We start from the raw sequence: 14,710 nt of genomic DNA, 5'->3' as shown, positions 1-14,710 counted from the left end.
TTCACCAGCATCTACAGCAGCACAAAATAGCAGTTGGTATTATGTAAGCACTACTCTAACGATTAAGTGACAATGACCGATTCACATTTCACATGCCAATTTAGAAAATGATTGTGTATATTTGGTTGTAAATGATCTTGCAATATTATGGCCACACACAGCACACACTGTTTATTTTCTCCATTTGATTTTACACCGTAGTTTGCGAACATAAATTATTTGCAGTTAAGCAAAGTCATTAAATAGAGACGTTACAGCTCACCAACTTGCTGTCCAAATTTAGAAATTTTGGATTACATTTCAACAACCGGTTGTCCCAAGCCTAAATTACGTGATTTGTAGCCATTCGGCACAGCACATGCACAGCAATGCATCTCGCGCAGACTTAAAAACGCACACTGGCCTACTACACGCTCACACCATAGCAGCTCAGTTGGAAGAGCACCCTCACAAAAAGGCTCACCGCCTTCACCCACAGCACAATGCAAGGCCGTGGGTGTGTGCTGACTGTGCGGTGCTGACAATAACAAGCATTCCACAGGGCGTCACTTCTCTCAACAACCATCTCATGATTATATTAATATCAATGTTGAAACAATAAAAATTACTTCTGCATATAACAGAGGCTCTCAACTACAGTCGAGTACATCTTGCTAATTATTTGAATACTACTCCGAAGCATGTCTGGGACTTAAAATTGTTTCTCATCAGCCATTAAACAGCTTCACCCAAATATTTAGTTGAAAGTTTGTCCAAACACATTTTATTCAGATCTGTAAATATTATTTGAATTTTTTTTAAATAACCGACTAACATTTCGTCACAATAGGTAAAGTAAACATCTGCCTTGCATTATTTTCACAACTACTTTGCTACTTCCATGGTTTGACAGTTAATACAAATCAAATCTAACATTCATCTACATATATCAAGATCAAACAGAAACCCCGGCCTGGATGGTGGCTGAAGTTGGCAGTCGCCAGTGATCTTAAATAAAATGGGGGGCTACTTGATATGAAAAAGTATTACCCATTCAGATACATGTACCATAGGTAAAGTGCTTGAATATGCATGTAAAGCTATTTCACCCTAACCTAATGCTTAGACGATTCTTGAGTTATCTTACCAATATCCAGCCATTTAAAATCTGCTTACTTGATTTTGGCATTTCTGAATGATACTGCTCAATAGACTTAAGTGGTACATTTAAAAAAAAATCAAAATCTACTTTGTTGCACAATTTATGTGAACGCTTAAGACTTGATTGCGAAAGCTTTTCAAAACCATAAATTTCACGAGAGATCTGTACGCTGTCCTACTTTCCCAATATTGAACTACCGCCGAAAGGTCACACTTAAAACTTACGCATTTGGTTAAATGGCCAAAACCTTTGAGATCAAATAAAAAGTGCTGCTGCTGTCAGTCTGCTTAGATGTCAGCACCAGATGTAAAAATACGAAGTGTCACCCTACATCCTCCGTGAAAGTGCGACCAGTTTATGAATATGCCCTAAAGCACTGTATGGATTCAGCCCCCAAATGGACTGTTTAACTGTATCTTGATACACTACCGAGGAAGAAAAATCGAGAATATGCATGGATCGTCTAACTTTCCAAAATGAATGTCCTTCATGTTTTATTATTTCAGTAAAATCCTGGATGGCCGGAATTCGGCAACTCGTATTTTGGATAGCTGGATTTTCCTCACAGCCATACCGAATCAGCTTATTAAGAAACATCTTTAACGTGTACATTTCATGTAGAATTGCGAATCTAAAACGATAATTTACTCATTCCAGTTTGGAATATGCAATGCAATAATCTATAATAAAATGCAATAAAACAGGTATTAAGTGTAGAAAATGTAGTTAAAGTGTTAAATTGACTTATGGCAATACATTAGTTATTTTGCAGGAGGGATAGGGCAGGGCGATAGGGGTGGTCGCACCTGCATACCCTCACTGACCATAACCACGGTGAAATATTGTACACACAAGTATGTTTGGTCTGTCAACGAACAACCGCCCACGAATATTAAATACACATACTATGCTGTACATGTGTATATGTAATACACGTGTGTGTAGACGATGCAAAAATCTGAAATACACGTGTGTGTATTGTTTTTTTACATTGATTTGTATGGAAATTTGAGCTGGCCAGGCTTTTCAGTTAGCCAGAACAGGGCTTCCCCTATTAGTCTGGCTAGTCTGCGTTTTACTGAAGTTCATAATTAGCAATAATAACATTATATTGAGGTGCAAAACAATGACTTCTCGCAGAACATGACGCTGCAAGACGATGAGACAATGTCATGGAATGTGACAAATTGTTGGTTGAAAAGCAATGACCATTATCAATGTTTTTTCATCACTACATTTTGGATAAACCTATCATGAATGTGCCCAGTTTTCTATACAGCAAATACTCATGGCAACAACCTTAAACTAATGTTATTTTGCGGGATCATCTTCACAAGAATGACCGTGACCCCATGTTATGCAGATGTAAGTACAGAGCTAACTAACCATAAAAGCACCACAGCAGCCTAGGTCATGCATTATGCATACATGAATGTCACCAAAGCAGAGTAAACTATTTATTTTCTAACATTCTCATGAAAGTGACACATTTGGGAAAAACCCGAGTAACATCATGGTCCATACCTTGAAATCCTTTACAGGTCAATATTAATCAACTACCAACCTGATTTTTTTAGCAGCAAAGAAAAATATGTTGGCTGCTGTCCCTGTATGTGACGGAGTCTTCACTTCAGGAATTAACAAAATTAAGCTTAAGAAAATGTTTTACAATAGTTAAATCATATCATTGGTGACTGCAATCACACTGCTAAAATGTATTAGATGCCTGGCTCAGTATTTTAACACACATTACAACACAGTCCTAGAAAAAATTGGCCACCTCCACTATGGTGCCCACTAGGATGGCATTTTGAATTTTTAAAATTCGGATTTTCACTTTTTGGACAAATTTTGGATCTTTCAGATTTTTAGATCATCTACATGTTGTAATAATGTAAAGCGTCTTAGTGCTAGCAAGTATGACGTCACCCAATGCCATGTGAGACAACTATTAGTGGGAAAACTGCGGATGTGACATTACTGAAAGTGGAATCGCTTCCTGTAACGTAATTTTCACATCAATCCGAAAGAAAATAATTTTTGATTGTCCAATATTTTGTATCTAGGCCCAATTTTCAGAGTAACCTGAACATTGAGAACATATCCATTGTGCTTATCTATACAAACACAATTTACTAACACCATTGTGTGCGCTGTGATTCAAAGGCCACCCTGTCAGCAGGGCACTCCTTGCGCACTCGGGGTATCTTTGAGCAGAGAAACCCGCACAAGCTTTCAAGCACATGCCTCCGCACGGTTTTAACAACGGAGTCAAACATGCAGTAGGCGTGCGTCAGCGCAATCCCCTGCACAGCCATCAGAGGGGGGGAAACCCAATAAGGATTCAGTGAAATAAATGAAGTATTGAATTTTGCTTTGACGTCAGGAATTTAATTTTTAATGTCACTTGAATTTGCGTCAAAGAATTAAATTGATTGAAAATGTACGAAGGCTTGCTGGGCTGTGTGTAGAGCCAACCTCTTAAGTTGAAGGTTCACAGATTCCGACTCAAGCAATGTCCACTCACCCGATGAACACTTTTGCAGGAATGCCAAACACACGGATGGGTATGCGGATTTCACATTAAGGCGACTACTGTGAATTGCGGTGAAAACTAAATAAAACAATATCTCCACATTAATGTAATATTTGCAGTATTTTTCAAGATGGCTTTCCATAAGTCACATCAATGATAAATTGTATTAATAAAATTAAAAGCACACATTTTATTTTAGGAATTATAACTGATAACCAAACAATAAGCCTGTTTTTTAAGAGTTAGGGATTTTACTGAAATGTCCCACACTTGGAATAACAGTTCATAGAGCACCCTTTATGAAGATAACCAAAATACTTTGAGGTTACTTCACATCATAACGTGCCTTGAATGAAACATCTCACCCGGATCTGGTTTTTCAGCTGGTCGGCCTCCTGTCGTAACTGCTCCAACTCGCTCATGTTTTCCCTCTCAGTCTTACGCCTCTCTTACGCCCGTTCGCTCGACGGCTCCTTGCTCACTTGTCCCCCAAAGGCCGTCACCTCACACAAGCCGGTTTCGCAGACCTGGATATAACAACAAAACACACGCAAATACAAATCCGCGCACACAAAGGGGTGCAAGCCATTACAGTAACAATGTGACCATATCATTATTACAGTATAAATGAACATTAATTATATTAAATTCACAACTGTGCATTAAATTTACATTTTTACTTCTCAACAAGGACAAAGCAACCTCCAGAATGCAAATTATCAGTGTGCAAACATGCATAGACAAGCAATAAAAGGAAAAAAATCTGAGTAGAGATTTGACCGAAGGCTACATAAAATGAGTGGAGATTTGGCCAACGGCGACATTGTCGGCTTGTCAGAAACCTAAAACATGCTTTCTTTACAGATATTTTTGTATATTTCTTTTACATGATCACATCAGTTACACGTAGGGACTGAAAGTGTTAAAATAGTAATGACGCACAGACAAGCTGCTACCCATACGACGTTTTTAATATCACAATAAAAGCTTTATTTTTGAAGACAACGTCTAGGAGAAAGGCTTCCTGGAAATCCTGACCTCAAAACGTCAGACGAAGGTTTTTTTTTTGCTGCACACGCTTACGTTTGTTTGCACTCTCGCTCGCTCTGCGCAGATCAGCCAACCGTGAATAGACTGCTGGGCCAAGGCCCGCTGTGGGAAAGGGGGCAGACACAAGGCAGGCCTGTTCAGAGACGTCACCCGACCGTTACACAAGGGCCTGTGCGCAGGAGGAGCGATCGGGAGAGCAGGGCGTCGCCGAATGACGCTGCCGCGCCTGTGTCCTTAAAAAAATAAATAATTCCGCAGCACCACCCCACGCACAAAGATGAATCTCGCCGGTTGCTTTCAGCATGTAAACATCAGAGATTTGCTTCACATTTTGCACAGGAACACAGAAGGTATTTTTTCCCCCCATGACACATTATGAGGGTGCAAATAACACAAAAAACTAACACTCGTAGCAAAAAAAAAAGTACGAAAATTTGAAAAAGATTTGCAACGAGAAGGCCTGAACGAACAATAAACGCGATAAAAGATGCATGCCCTCGCCATCACGCGATGGCTCAGCATGTGATAGCTCTCAGTCTCATTAATATTTCACGTGTGCCGGGGAGGGGAGGGGAAGGCCGCAACCAAGAGACACATGGAGGGGGAGAGGGTGGGTGGGAGATGGGGGTTTCACCAGGCCCACCCATCCCCACTAGCTCAGCAGGAAGCGGCCATTTAGGTGGTCCCTGGGCACTGGCCGACGGCAGCCCTAATGTGCTCGTAGCTAAAACCACGGACTTTGCAGCTCAAAAGGCACCCTAATGCAACATGCGTGTATCAGCAATGAGACAAAATGACGAGCGAACAAAAGAGGTATTGTTGCACTCTACCCAAGATTCTCCCCTGCATTGTAATTGTTACACCGACGTACAAAACGACATTCTGCAAATAATTCCGTAAACATCGGTGTTTTTTTACACTTTCATGTTGTTATTTTTCCCCATAGAGAACGGGGAAAACCCACTCGCACAGGAGGGCGTGCAATAATGGAAGGCCCTAGAAAATGGCTTGGCAGGCTCACTGGGGTTTTTGTTGCAATGAATTGCACACAGCACACGAGGTACAGACACTGCCACTGCGTGAGAAATAGCATTACATGGGCAAAACAGATGGCCTAATCGTGCATAATCGGATGCCATCATATCAGATACAAGTGCAGAGATCCTGATTTATCTGAATTAGCATTGATAATTTCCTGGTTTGTATTAAGGAGATCAACATTGAATACCCAGCTCCTGTGACTAAAATATCGTTGGCCAAGGATTAAAGGGGCTGCCATGCTTAAAACATCATAAAACTACATGCATATACTTTACTTCAGACACAGAGGCCAATTAAATGAGAAATATATCTTGAAAAGGATCGCAGGCATTCCTGTACAAGGTGCATGCCTTGCTGGGCTGCTGCAGCAGGTTATTTTAAATCTGAACAAAACTCATAGGCATGGCTGAATCTAAAAGCAAATCTGGCCTAGAGCAGTTACTGAATGGTGGTCGTGTAACATGGGCACCAACATCTTGTCAATCAGTAAAATCCTGCAGGCTATGATTACATTCTTAATGCTAGTTTGAATAGAGAGCAGTATGCTTCCAACAGCCCCCAACATTTTGGTGAAATGAAGTCCACATACGGGAAAGGCGCCAGACCAATCACATAAAAAAATGGCACTCCCAAAAACACAGGGTGATGTTTCCCACTGGTAAGGAAATAAATGGCACCCTGACAACAGAATTAGTATAAGCCTTGTCCAATGTTTGCAGCATTCACCAAAACTCGTGAAGCATATTTGCACTTGTGAACACAGCATTCCACTAAAACAGTTCAATCTTTTTCCATGTACACAAGGATATTTCTAGACAAAGCATATTCCTAACAGCATTTTAAAACCCAAGTAATCGGCCAATTTCATGTATAAAAACCCAAGCTGTAAGGTACAGTTCTACCCATAATAAAAATGTTACAACTACTTACGGGAACAAAGGAAAACATGGTGGTGAGTAAATGTACAAGAAGTATTGCAATATTTTGGCTTAACAAGAGAGCCGAGTCCACGCTCCAAGCATATCCTGATATCATGGATAAAATGCGACAGATGGCTCTGCTCAGTGCTTACATGTTAAGTTCATTGACCAAGGAAGTTTTTTTAAAGCAATGTACTAGTTGCTTTGCGCGCAATTACGTAGGCAAATGTATAAGAGCAAAACATGCAAATGCAATATTTCATGGGGCACACAATACAGAAGCTTTCAAAGTGAAGAACCTTTTCCTGTGCACACACTTCAGGCAGAAAACAAAATTCAAAGTGGAAACAGTATAAGGGCATTTAAGTGCTTCGATGCATCTTTGTATCATGAAATATCCCATTTCTCCTTGTAACCGCATCTCACCACTGCTGTGATATCTAAACATTGTGCTGTTAATGTTTTAAAATGCATATTGTCTTACGTTAAGAAGCAAAAAAAAAGGCTGCAATCAGCAGACACGCATGTACACAAATTGAAAAAAACACTATATTTTGATCAAACTTTACATGACACTCAAGGCACTAAAAACACGTTTTAAAATTAACAATTTCAGAAAGACCTATGCACTTGCAGGCAGTGAAAATCTTCAAATCCCACACAGATGGTTTGCCCTTTTAATCTCCATTTTCTTGTTTTCGGTGCATGGATGTGGCCATGTGCCCTCGTGTGATTTTTGGCATCCTCTGAAAACCTCACAGGCCAGCACGAGGCCACCAATTTGAACCCATTTTACAGTAATCTCTTAACAGAAGGAACATCTTATAGTGAACCTAAACTAAACGGGCCAACAAGGTTCACTGTAAATCCCCCAACGCAGTTGTATAACACTACAACACGCCCTGTTTTTTACAACTGCATATTTGATAACCTTCATGAAGCCAGAGATATAGGACTGGGCGTGGTGGAGCTTGGTTGGCGAATCACGTTGAGATCAGATGCGTGTCACCCAGTGCATTGAGTAGGTTGCTGACCTATTTGTATGCATCTAAGTCCTGTCTCTGGGTATTAGCTTCCTCTCGCATGTAAGGAAACCCAAAAGGTGTCCGCCTAAGATCACAAGCAATCGGCATTGAGACATTTCACAACAGCAATCTGAACAATATAACTATTACATAAACAATCTCACAGGCACAACACTCTAGAGCCATGCTATGAAATTGAATACTGGATATTCGCACCCAGTCTGATAAAACTGAGTCGTGTCAAACATTTTTAAACAAACCAATTAAAAATGTAGGCAACTGTTACATGGCAAGTCTTATCTTGAACTCGAATGTCTTTCTGGCTCTTGTGAAAATTGCACCATACTCCACAACTGTATAGACTTTTATTTGTTTAGGACCTTATTTACAAGCTAACTTCAGGGCCGTCAAGCTGTTCTGTATCACAAATTAAAAATGTTTAGTTCATGGCCTATTATGTTTAGGTATATTATGGACCAAAACCACAGTTTCATCTGCTCAAAGGTCAATGGGTGACCTTAACTACAAATAGGCATCCACGGAAACAACTGGTTTCCAGCTGCATTTACTTCTACATGGGGACATCTGAGGTTAATGTCACACATGTGTAAAATCACGAGACTTTGAGTCAGGGTTGCTGGATCAGAGATGCAGCCAGGGCACATCAAATAGACTTCTGACTATATTACTTGTGTGGATTAAGTGGTATATCCCCTTGCAAGTGTAGTTTTTCTCTCGGCATGCCACTTCCTCCCAAGCACAAAAACTACTCAAAAACAGGAACCGTCTTAAAACATCCCACAGCAGGATCCTCCTGAAAGATCCCTGAGGCATAGCAAGGCTTTCCTGGGTAAACAATCATTATTACAAAAGATATTTTAACTTCACAGCATGACAACCAAATGTAACATTTATATACAAACTTGTAAGCAGGAGGTCATGCAGCAAGTTCCCGTTTAAATATTGTTCATCTGAAATAGGCAAGGAACGGATGCCAATCACAACCACATTTGCTAGGCATACTAGATATTGGAACAAGTCCTGACAGGTTGTTCAGGGAAAAAACAGCTTAACAGCTTTCATCGAACATGGCATCCCTTTCTGAACAGAATCAGTCATCAAGTTGGACAGGGGACTTGCACATAACAGCTAGACAGAATTCACTCATCATTATCGCCATGGTCACAGGAAAGAAATAACTTAGGAGCAAATGTCCACTGTCATTAAGAGTACTGTGGTGGGAGGGGACTCGGTTTATAGCCGTGTGTGTACCAGAATTCCACTTGTCCTCAGAACTCCCCTGAAAGGGACACTGGGTGGTGCGAGCACATCTGGAGGGGGGCAGGTGCAGTGTGGTGGATGCAGAGATTACAGAAAAAAAAGCACTTTTTTTGTTTGAAGACCAGTGTCATTTAAAATGCAACACTACAAATAATTTGTCAGCGATTAGATGCACACAGCAATAAGATGTTCATCACGGGCTGACTTGCACCATGTGTCCAAACTTGCTCCACTGACAAAACATGTCAATTTAGAAAATAACGTAGGGGTATTGCTTTATGGGTGAAGCCCATTCAGCATTCCCATGAATTATGAAAAAGCATAGGTGGGAGTATAACATAGGGTAATTTCACATGCCTGTTCACACTCCTTCCATATCGGCTCACCATTCCCCTTTCTCCTCACCCTTTCACACCCTGCCTCTCTCCTCATCAGAACCACTGCATTCAGCCCTCCCCTCATCTCCCAGGAGCCTTCACCACCAATCCATCCAGCCCTACTCCACTCTCCCCCTCCCTACACGGCCCATGCACATTGCATAACAGCGCGTGTTCTGTCCTGCACATTTTAGGATCCCACATTTGCAACATTTTCCTGAGCGTTTATTGGGAGGCGAAAATTAACCATGAAGCAAGGAACACCTTATTCCGCACGATGCATGTACCCAAGCCCCCCCCCCCCCCCCCAACATGCCACGCGTGTACACTCTGCAGCCACAAGAGGGCGACTGAGACGGGCGGACAGACGCACAAACGTGGCCGTGCGGTTACACACAGACACAGTGTCTCATCGGCGGGTGGGTTTCACAATGGCCCGGGGTGAGCATGCAACGCAGGTGCTCTGACCCAGTTTTGATTTCGGATCAAAGATTTGTCGGTTCGGCACTTCAGCCTGAATCTTTATAAACCCCCCCCCCCCCTCAACACGCATGCAAACTTGAAAAATACGGGATGCGACACGGGCGTAGGAATTAAGACAATCAACACCCGGGCTGCCTCAAAGGGTCGGTTGCATGACTGTATCCGTGAATGGCTGCGAGCCACCTAATGCACACACCGTGCACAGCAACGGACGGCTGGAGAAGGCTTCTGTGCTTTCTATGCACACCACACACCCCCCTGTGTACTGTACGTCCAAAATCAAATTCTTCTCGTGTCTCGAGCACCGGAGACGTCACTCCTCCACTGTCGCCGTCTGTCATTGCCACCGATGAAAATCCCACGTCTCTCTCCTTAATCAACGTCGCGTCCAACGCCGACCGCCCTGTACCAAGCAGCGATCAATTTACCCACCGTGCAGGGCAAACTACGACGGCTGGGGGGCAACGAAAAACAATGGTGACAACGGCGAAGAGTCGACTATCTCCCAACAGCGTGAGCTCTGCTCGCTGTCCTATCCGTATACTGTACACAGCGGACACGTATACGTGCACACGCTCGGCGCCAATGCATGTGGGAGGCATACGAAGAACGCAATGCTCTGCAATGTCTGCACGCGTCCAAACAATACGTCTCAAAAAAGGGTGGTGGTGGGGGGTGTGGGAAGCCTTTTAAAAATGGAGTAACAACAGCACGGCAATCCGCGGGCACTGCGAATTACGCGTAGCATCGACGACTGCACGGACGAAAGAGCGAACAGGGAGCCCCATTTCTCGGCAAATATCCCCACCACCACCAACCATCTCCCAATGCGTGGACGTGCAGGCGAAAAAACACGAGGGGGGGGGGACGGTGTGTGGTGACATTTTTTGTTTAAACAATGACCCTCAAAATATCCGCTGGATTTTACAATGAAACCTGTGCCCCCCCCTCGCCCGCCGGTTTTATTTCTGCAATAACAACAATAATAATAGCAACGAGCACGTACCTTCACAGACACGGCGGGCAGAGGCTCGGGCTCGCAAAGCCACCGACCGCCGCGCTTGTTTAAAAAGCAGCACACACACACACACGCCCACCCCCCAAGAAGCACAATGATTAAATCCGTTTGCGGCAACAAATTAATGTTACAAAAAAATCCCAACTAAGCAAAGGCACTACCCCCCCCCCCCACCCCCGAAAAAAATGTGCGTTTCGACAAATCTATTTCGCTCAGAAAGAAGACGAAGAAGGGAGAGGGGGGGGTGGGTTGGTTGGTAGGTTGGTAGAGATGGGCTAAAGAGGTGGAGGGTTGGTTGTTTGGTAGCGATGGCTAAAGAAGAGGATGATGATGATGAGTAGGAGGAGGGGAAGAGGCCCCCCAAGATCACGGGGCGCGGCGGTGCCTCGTTCGTTCGCTTCGTCTCCGTCTCGCCAAGCGAACAGAGAAGCGGAGGCGTGAAAATGGCCGGCAGAGAGCGGGCAGGCGAATTATTTCATTAAATATCAACATTTTAGAGAGAGAGGTGGGTGGAAGGGGGGGGGGTGATACAAATAATATTTTTAAAAAATCGCTGCTCGTTGCTTGTGTTACTAGATCGAGACGTGCACACATATATACACAGGTGAGACGCATGAAATGCGAGTGATTTCACACCGCGCTGTACAATAAAAAAACATGCACGGTTTAAAGCGGTACGTACGTATGAAGGCAACACACGGTGGTGGGTTGTGTTTGTTACCGACAAGATACTGTGGTTTTAAGGACATTTCGGCAACGGCCTTCCTTACAGACAATATGCAGCCGTGTTTCTTTTGTTTTGTTATGGATATTAAAATGTATTAAGGTAGTCGTGTACTGTATTGCGTGACGGTGTAACCGCGCACAAGCACGTACACACGTTTCCCCACGCCTAGGGCTGTGAAATTAACCGACTCAAACGACGTCAATGATGACAACAAAGGATTATATTTGCTTGTACAATAATGGTGATTATTTATAATGCAAAGTAGAATCGGCGCGGCCGCGTTTAATGAGATGCGGCATTGGCACCAAAGCGGATTAACAGCCCAGCCGCGGCTTAAACCCAAACGGGTTTAACCTACCACCTCCAATTAACGAGACATTATAGCTCACACCACAGTCGTAATAATTAGTATAATTACGTTTATGATTATAACTGATGTTGTTATGTAACGACAATCTTTAAGATGATTTGGAGCGTCGCTAGTCTAGCCAGGCCTCACCCCGCACCGCAGGCCCGAGCCGTCACTCGCACTAATTTGTTCATTAAACAGCGTTAATTGGTTATAACTAGCAAGGTTGGTGTTGTTATTTGTGAGTGAGATTGTTTGGATGTATTATTTGTGGTGGTTGTCGTGTACAAATTGGATTTTTTACCTGACGGCGGAGGCTGATGTTGGGGCTTTTCCAATGCCGGCTGGCTCTGCCTCAGCGGAGTTATTTTATTATTTGTCTTATTACAATGTCACGATTTTACGGGGCTATTTTTTGTGTTACAATTGGATATGAACGTTTGTCTAAATGTTTAACGCAATCAATCTGACGAGAAAACTTCCCTACTTCACGCCTACAACCCCACTCTCCTTTCAAAACAATCTTAAACGGGGAAAAAATATATCAAAATAAAATAAAAAAAAACCCGTCTAACAACGACGTCGCCACTAGAATAACCAACACCAAACGAACGAGAGACGATGATTATACTTTATTTTAATTCCGTTAATTAAGCAAATTTAAAACGACGGTAATGTTCAACCAAACGCCGCCGACGCCGTCGTGGTTCCAACGGACGCTGCGCGCGCGCTCATCCGCAGGAAATGGGCGCGGTAGCCGCCGCCGCCCCAACAAACGGACGCGCCAACCGCCCCGAGGGCGCTTCCCAACGCGGCGTGGTCCTCGCGCCCGCCGTTGACGAGCGCCCCCAGGGCGGGTAGGCGCGTGTACAACAGAGTCCGTATCGAGCGCGGCGGCGGCGGCAGGAGGCAAGTTTGCCCCCCGGGCCCGCCTCGCGCTGGGGCCTTTGCGTGAGGGGCGGGGCTGTTAGGAAGGGGGTGGGTGGAGGGAGGGAGCTCTGATTATTTATTTATTTACTTCGTAGATTCGGGGGGGGGCGGTGCGCGCGCGCTAAGCCACGCCTACAAATTAGTCCCCGCCTCTTTCTTTGTCTCCCCCCCCCCCACTCCCTCCCCCCGCCGTCTCACCCAGCCCTGTGCGCGAGTTGGGGAAACCCCGCGTTGGCTGCACGCAGGGTTTAGATTTCCCAACGCGGATGCGCACGTAAGGGGGTGAAGAATGTGTAAAAACGTCTCGTTTGGTGGTCGTGTCAATGCGCTGTGGGGATTCTAAGGCGTTAAACAACATAGACGTGGGATCAGACTACAGTACAATAATGGATATTGCTGCAATGCCGTCTGCTGTTCACAATGCAGACTCAACCACAGCAGCAAGCCTGCAACTACAGTCACCCAATCCGTGCAATGTCCAGGCCCAAAATCTGCTTAGCCTTCCAATATCAAAAATCTGATTCGGTCAAAGGCGTGACCGCCTGTGCGCAGTAGGAAATCTCAAACGGGGCGACGATTGCTTATGCGTGGTGGGAAATGTAAACCTGTTGGGTTCCACGCCTATATGTGGTGGGAAATACGAAAAGGATGGGTGGTCGTGCTTGTGCGTGGTGGGAAATTCGGGGGCTTTGAGCAGCAAATATCTACGTGATGATATGATGGTTGATGATGATGATAAAATGAAGATGCATTTGATAACAAACAGCACAGGTCTCCCAAATAGAGACACTGTCACAATGCCATTCAGGCACTGAAACAAGATGCAGTGCGGTCCTTGCATATATATATATATTTTATTTATTGTAATTAATTCTTAATGGCACACGTCATCCGCAGGAGATGGAATGATGAAATCGGTTTTCGTGCAGCTGCCGGCTGTATTGTTGCATCGCAGGATCGTGAGATATTGGTGGTGGATTGATCATGGCTGATATTAATTAACAATCGTTAATTTGCTGTTTAGCAAGTGGAATATCATCGGGGCATGATGATGCTGATGATGTGCAGCGCAATTCATCATGATTGTGAATTTGAAGGAGCTAGTGAGTGTTGAAAAATCACGAATCTCTTGAGATGTTAATCCAAATCATAGATAATATACTATTGCAGCAGATTGATTGTGGTTAATTGTGATTGTATTGATGATGATGTAATGGAGCTGGTATTAATCCAGCAATTTATTAATTACATTTTGTTTCTGATGAGCTATTTATTAATTAATGATGACATAATAACGGTATAATTGATTATCGTGACCACCATGACAATGACATCATCACGGATTTCTCGTGTAACGAAATCTTGATTCATACCTAGTTATTATATCGATGATGATCATGATGATGTTGCTCTCGCTTGGACAACAATATCATCATCGTCGTAATATCAGTAAAGTTGAACGCGTGATTAATCTCGATAATGCGGTGAGGATGAACCCGATCGCGAGCACCGCCGTTATGAATTGGGTGATCGTGTCGAGATCTCGTGATCTCACGATGATTTTGGTGCTCACCATCACGCTGATCGCAGTGAGATCACAAAACGTCACGATCACCACTCCATTCATAATACATTTGCGGTGACGTCATCCGCACGTTGACTCTCACGCCCAGGTCTGCCATCCCCACGAGTATTTACCGACCACCATGATCAAATTGTTTAATTTACAGTATCTTGAAATGTGAGCATAGGAAAAAAAATAGATGATGATGACCACGTGCTCTTGATGATGGGAATTATGCTGAGCGAGGCCACGGAAATCCACGATCACC

At 43.6% G+C, this 14,710-nt stretch overlaps 1 protein-coding gene across 4 annotated transcripts in view; it reads right to left on the bottom strand.

Moving 5' to 3' along the window:
• Nucleotides 1-12,706, bottom strand: part of LOC133351120 (guanine nucleotide-binding protein G(I)/G(S)/G(T) subunit beta-1) — a 30,419-nt gene extending 17,713 nt beyond the window's left edge. Inside the window, exons 1-4 of one of the 4 annotated variants that reach the window (XM_061566083.1) lie at nt 12,253-12,706; nt 10,861-10,914; nt 4,761-4,829; nt 4,043-4,204 (exon numbers count right to left, since the gene is read on the bottom strand). In XM_061566083.1, coding sequence (XP_061422067.1) covers nt 4,043-4,099 — 57 coding nt within the window. In that variant the 5' untranslated portion in view covers nt 4,100-4,204; nt 4,761-4,829; nt 10,861-10,914; nt 12,253-12,706. The remainder of the gene's footprint in view (nt 1-4,042; nt 4,205-4,760; nt 4,830-10,860; nt 10,915-12,252) is intronic. The other 3 variants (XM_061566082.1, XM_061566085.1, XM_061566084.1) reach the window with 3 other exon arrangements.
• Nucleotides 12,707-14,710: the final 2,004 nt, after the last annotated feature.

The sequence above is a fragment of the Lethenteron reissneri genome, chromosome 36, assembly GCF_015708825.2.
Source record: "Lethenteron reissneri isolate LAM-NWPU_2019-01 chromosome 36, ASM1570882v1, whole genome shotgun sequence".
In the NCBI taxonomy this organism is placed as follows: domain Eukaryota; kingdom Metazoa; phylum Chordata; class Hyperoartia; order Petromyzontiformes; family Petromyzontidae; genus Lethenteron; species Lethenteron reissneri.
The sequence above is the reverse complement of the archived record's forward strand: the minus strand, read 5'-3'. Positions and strand labels throughout refer to the sequence as shown.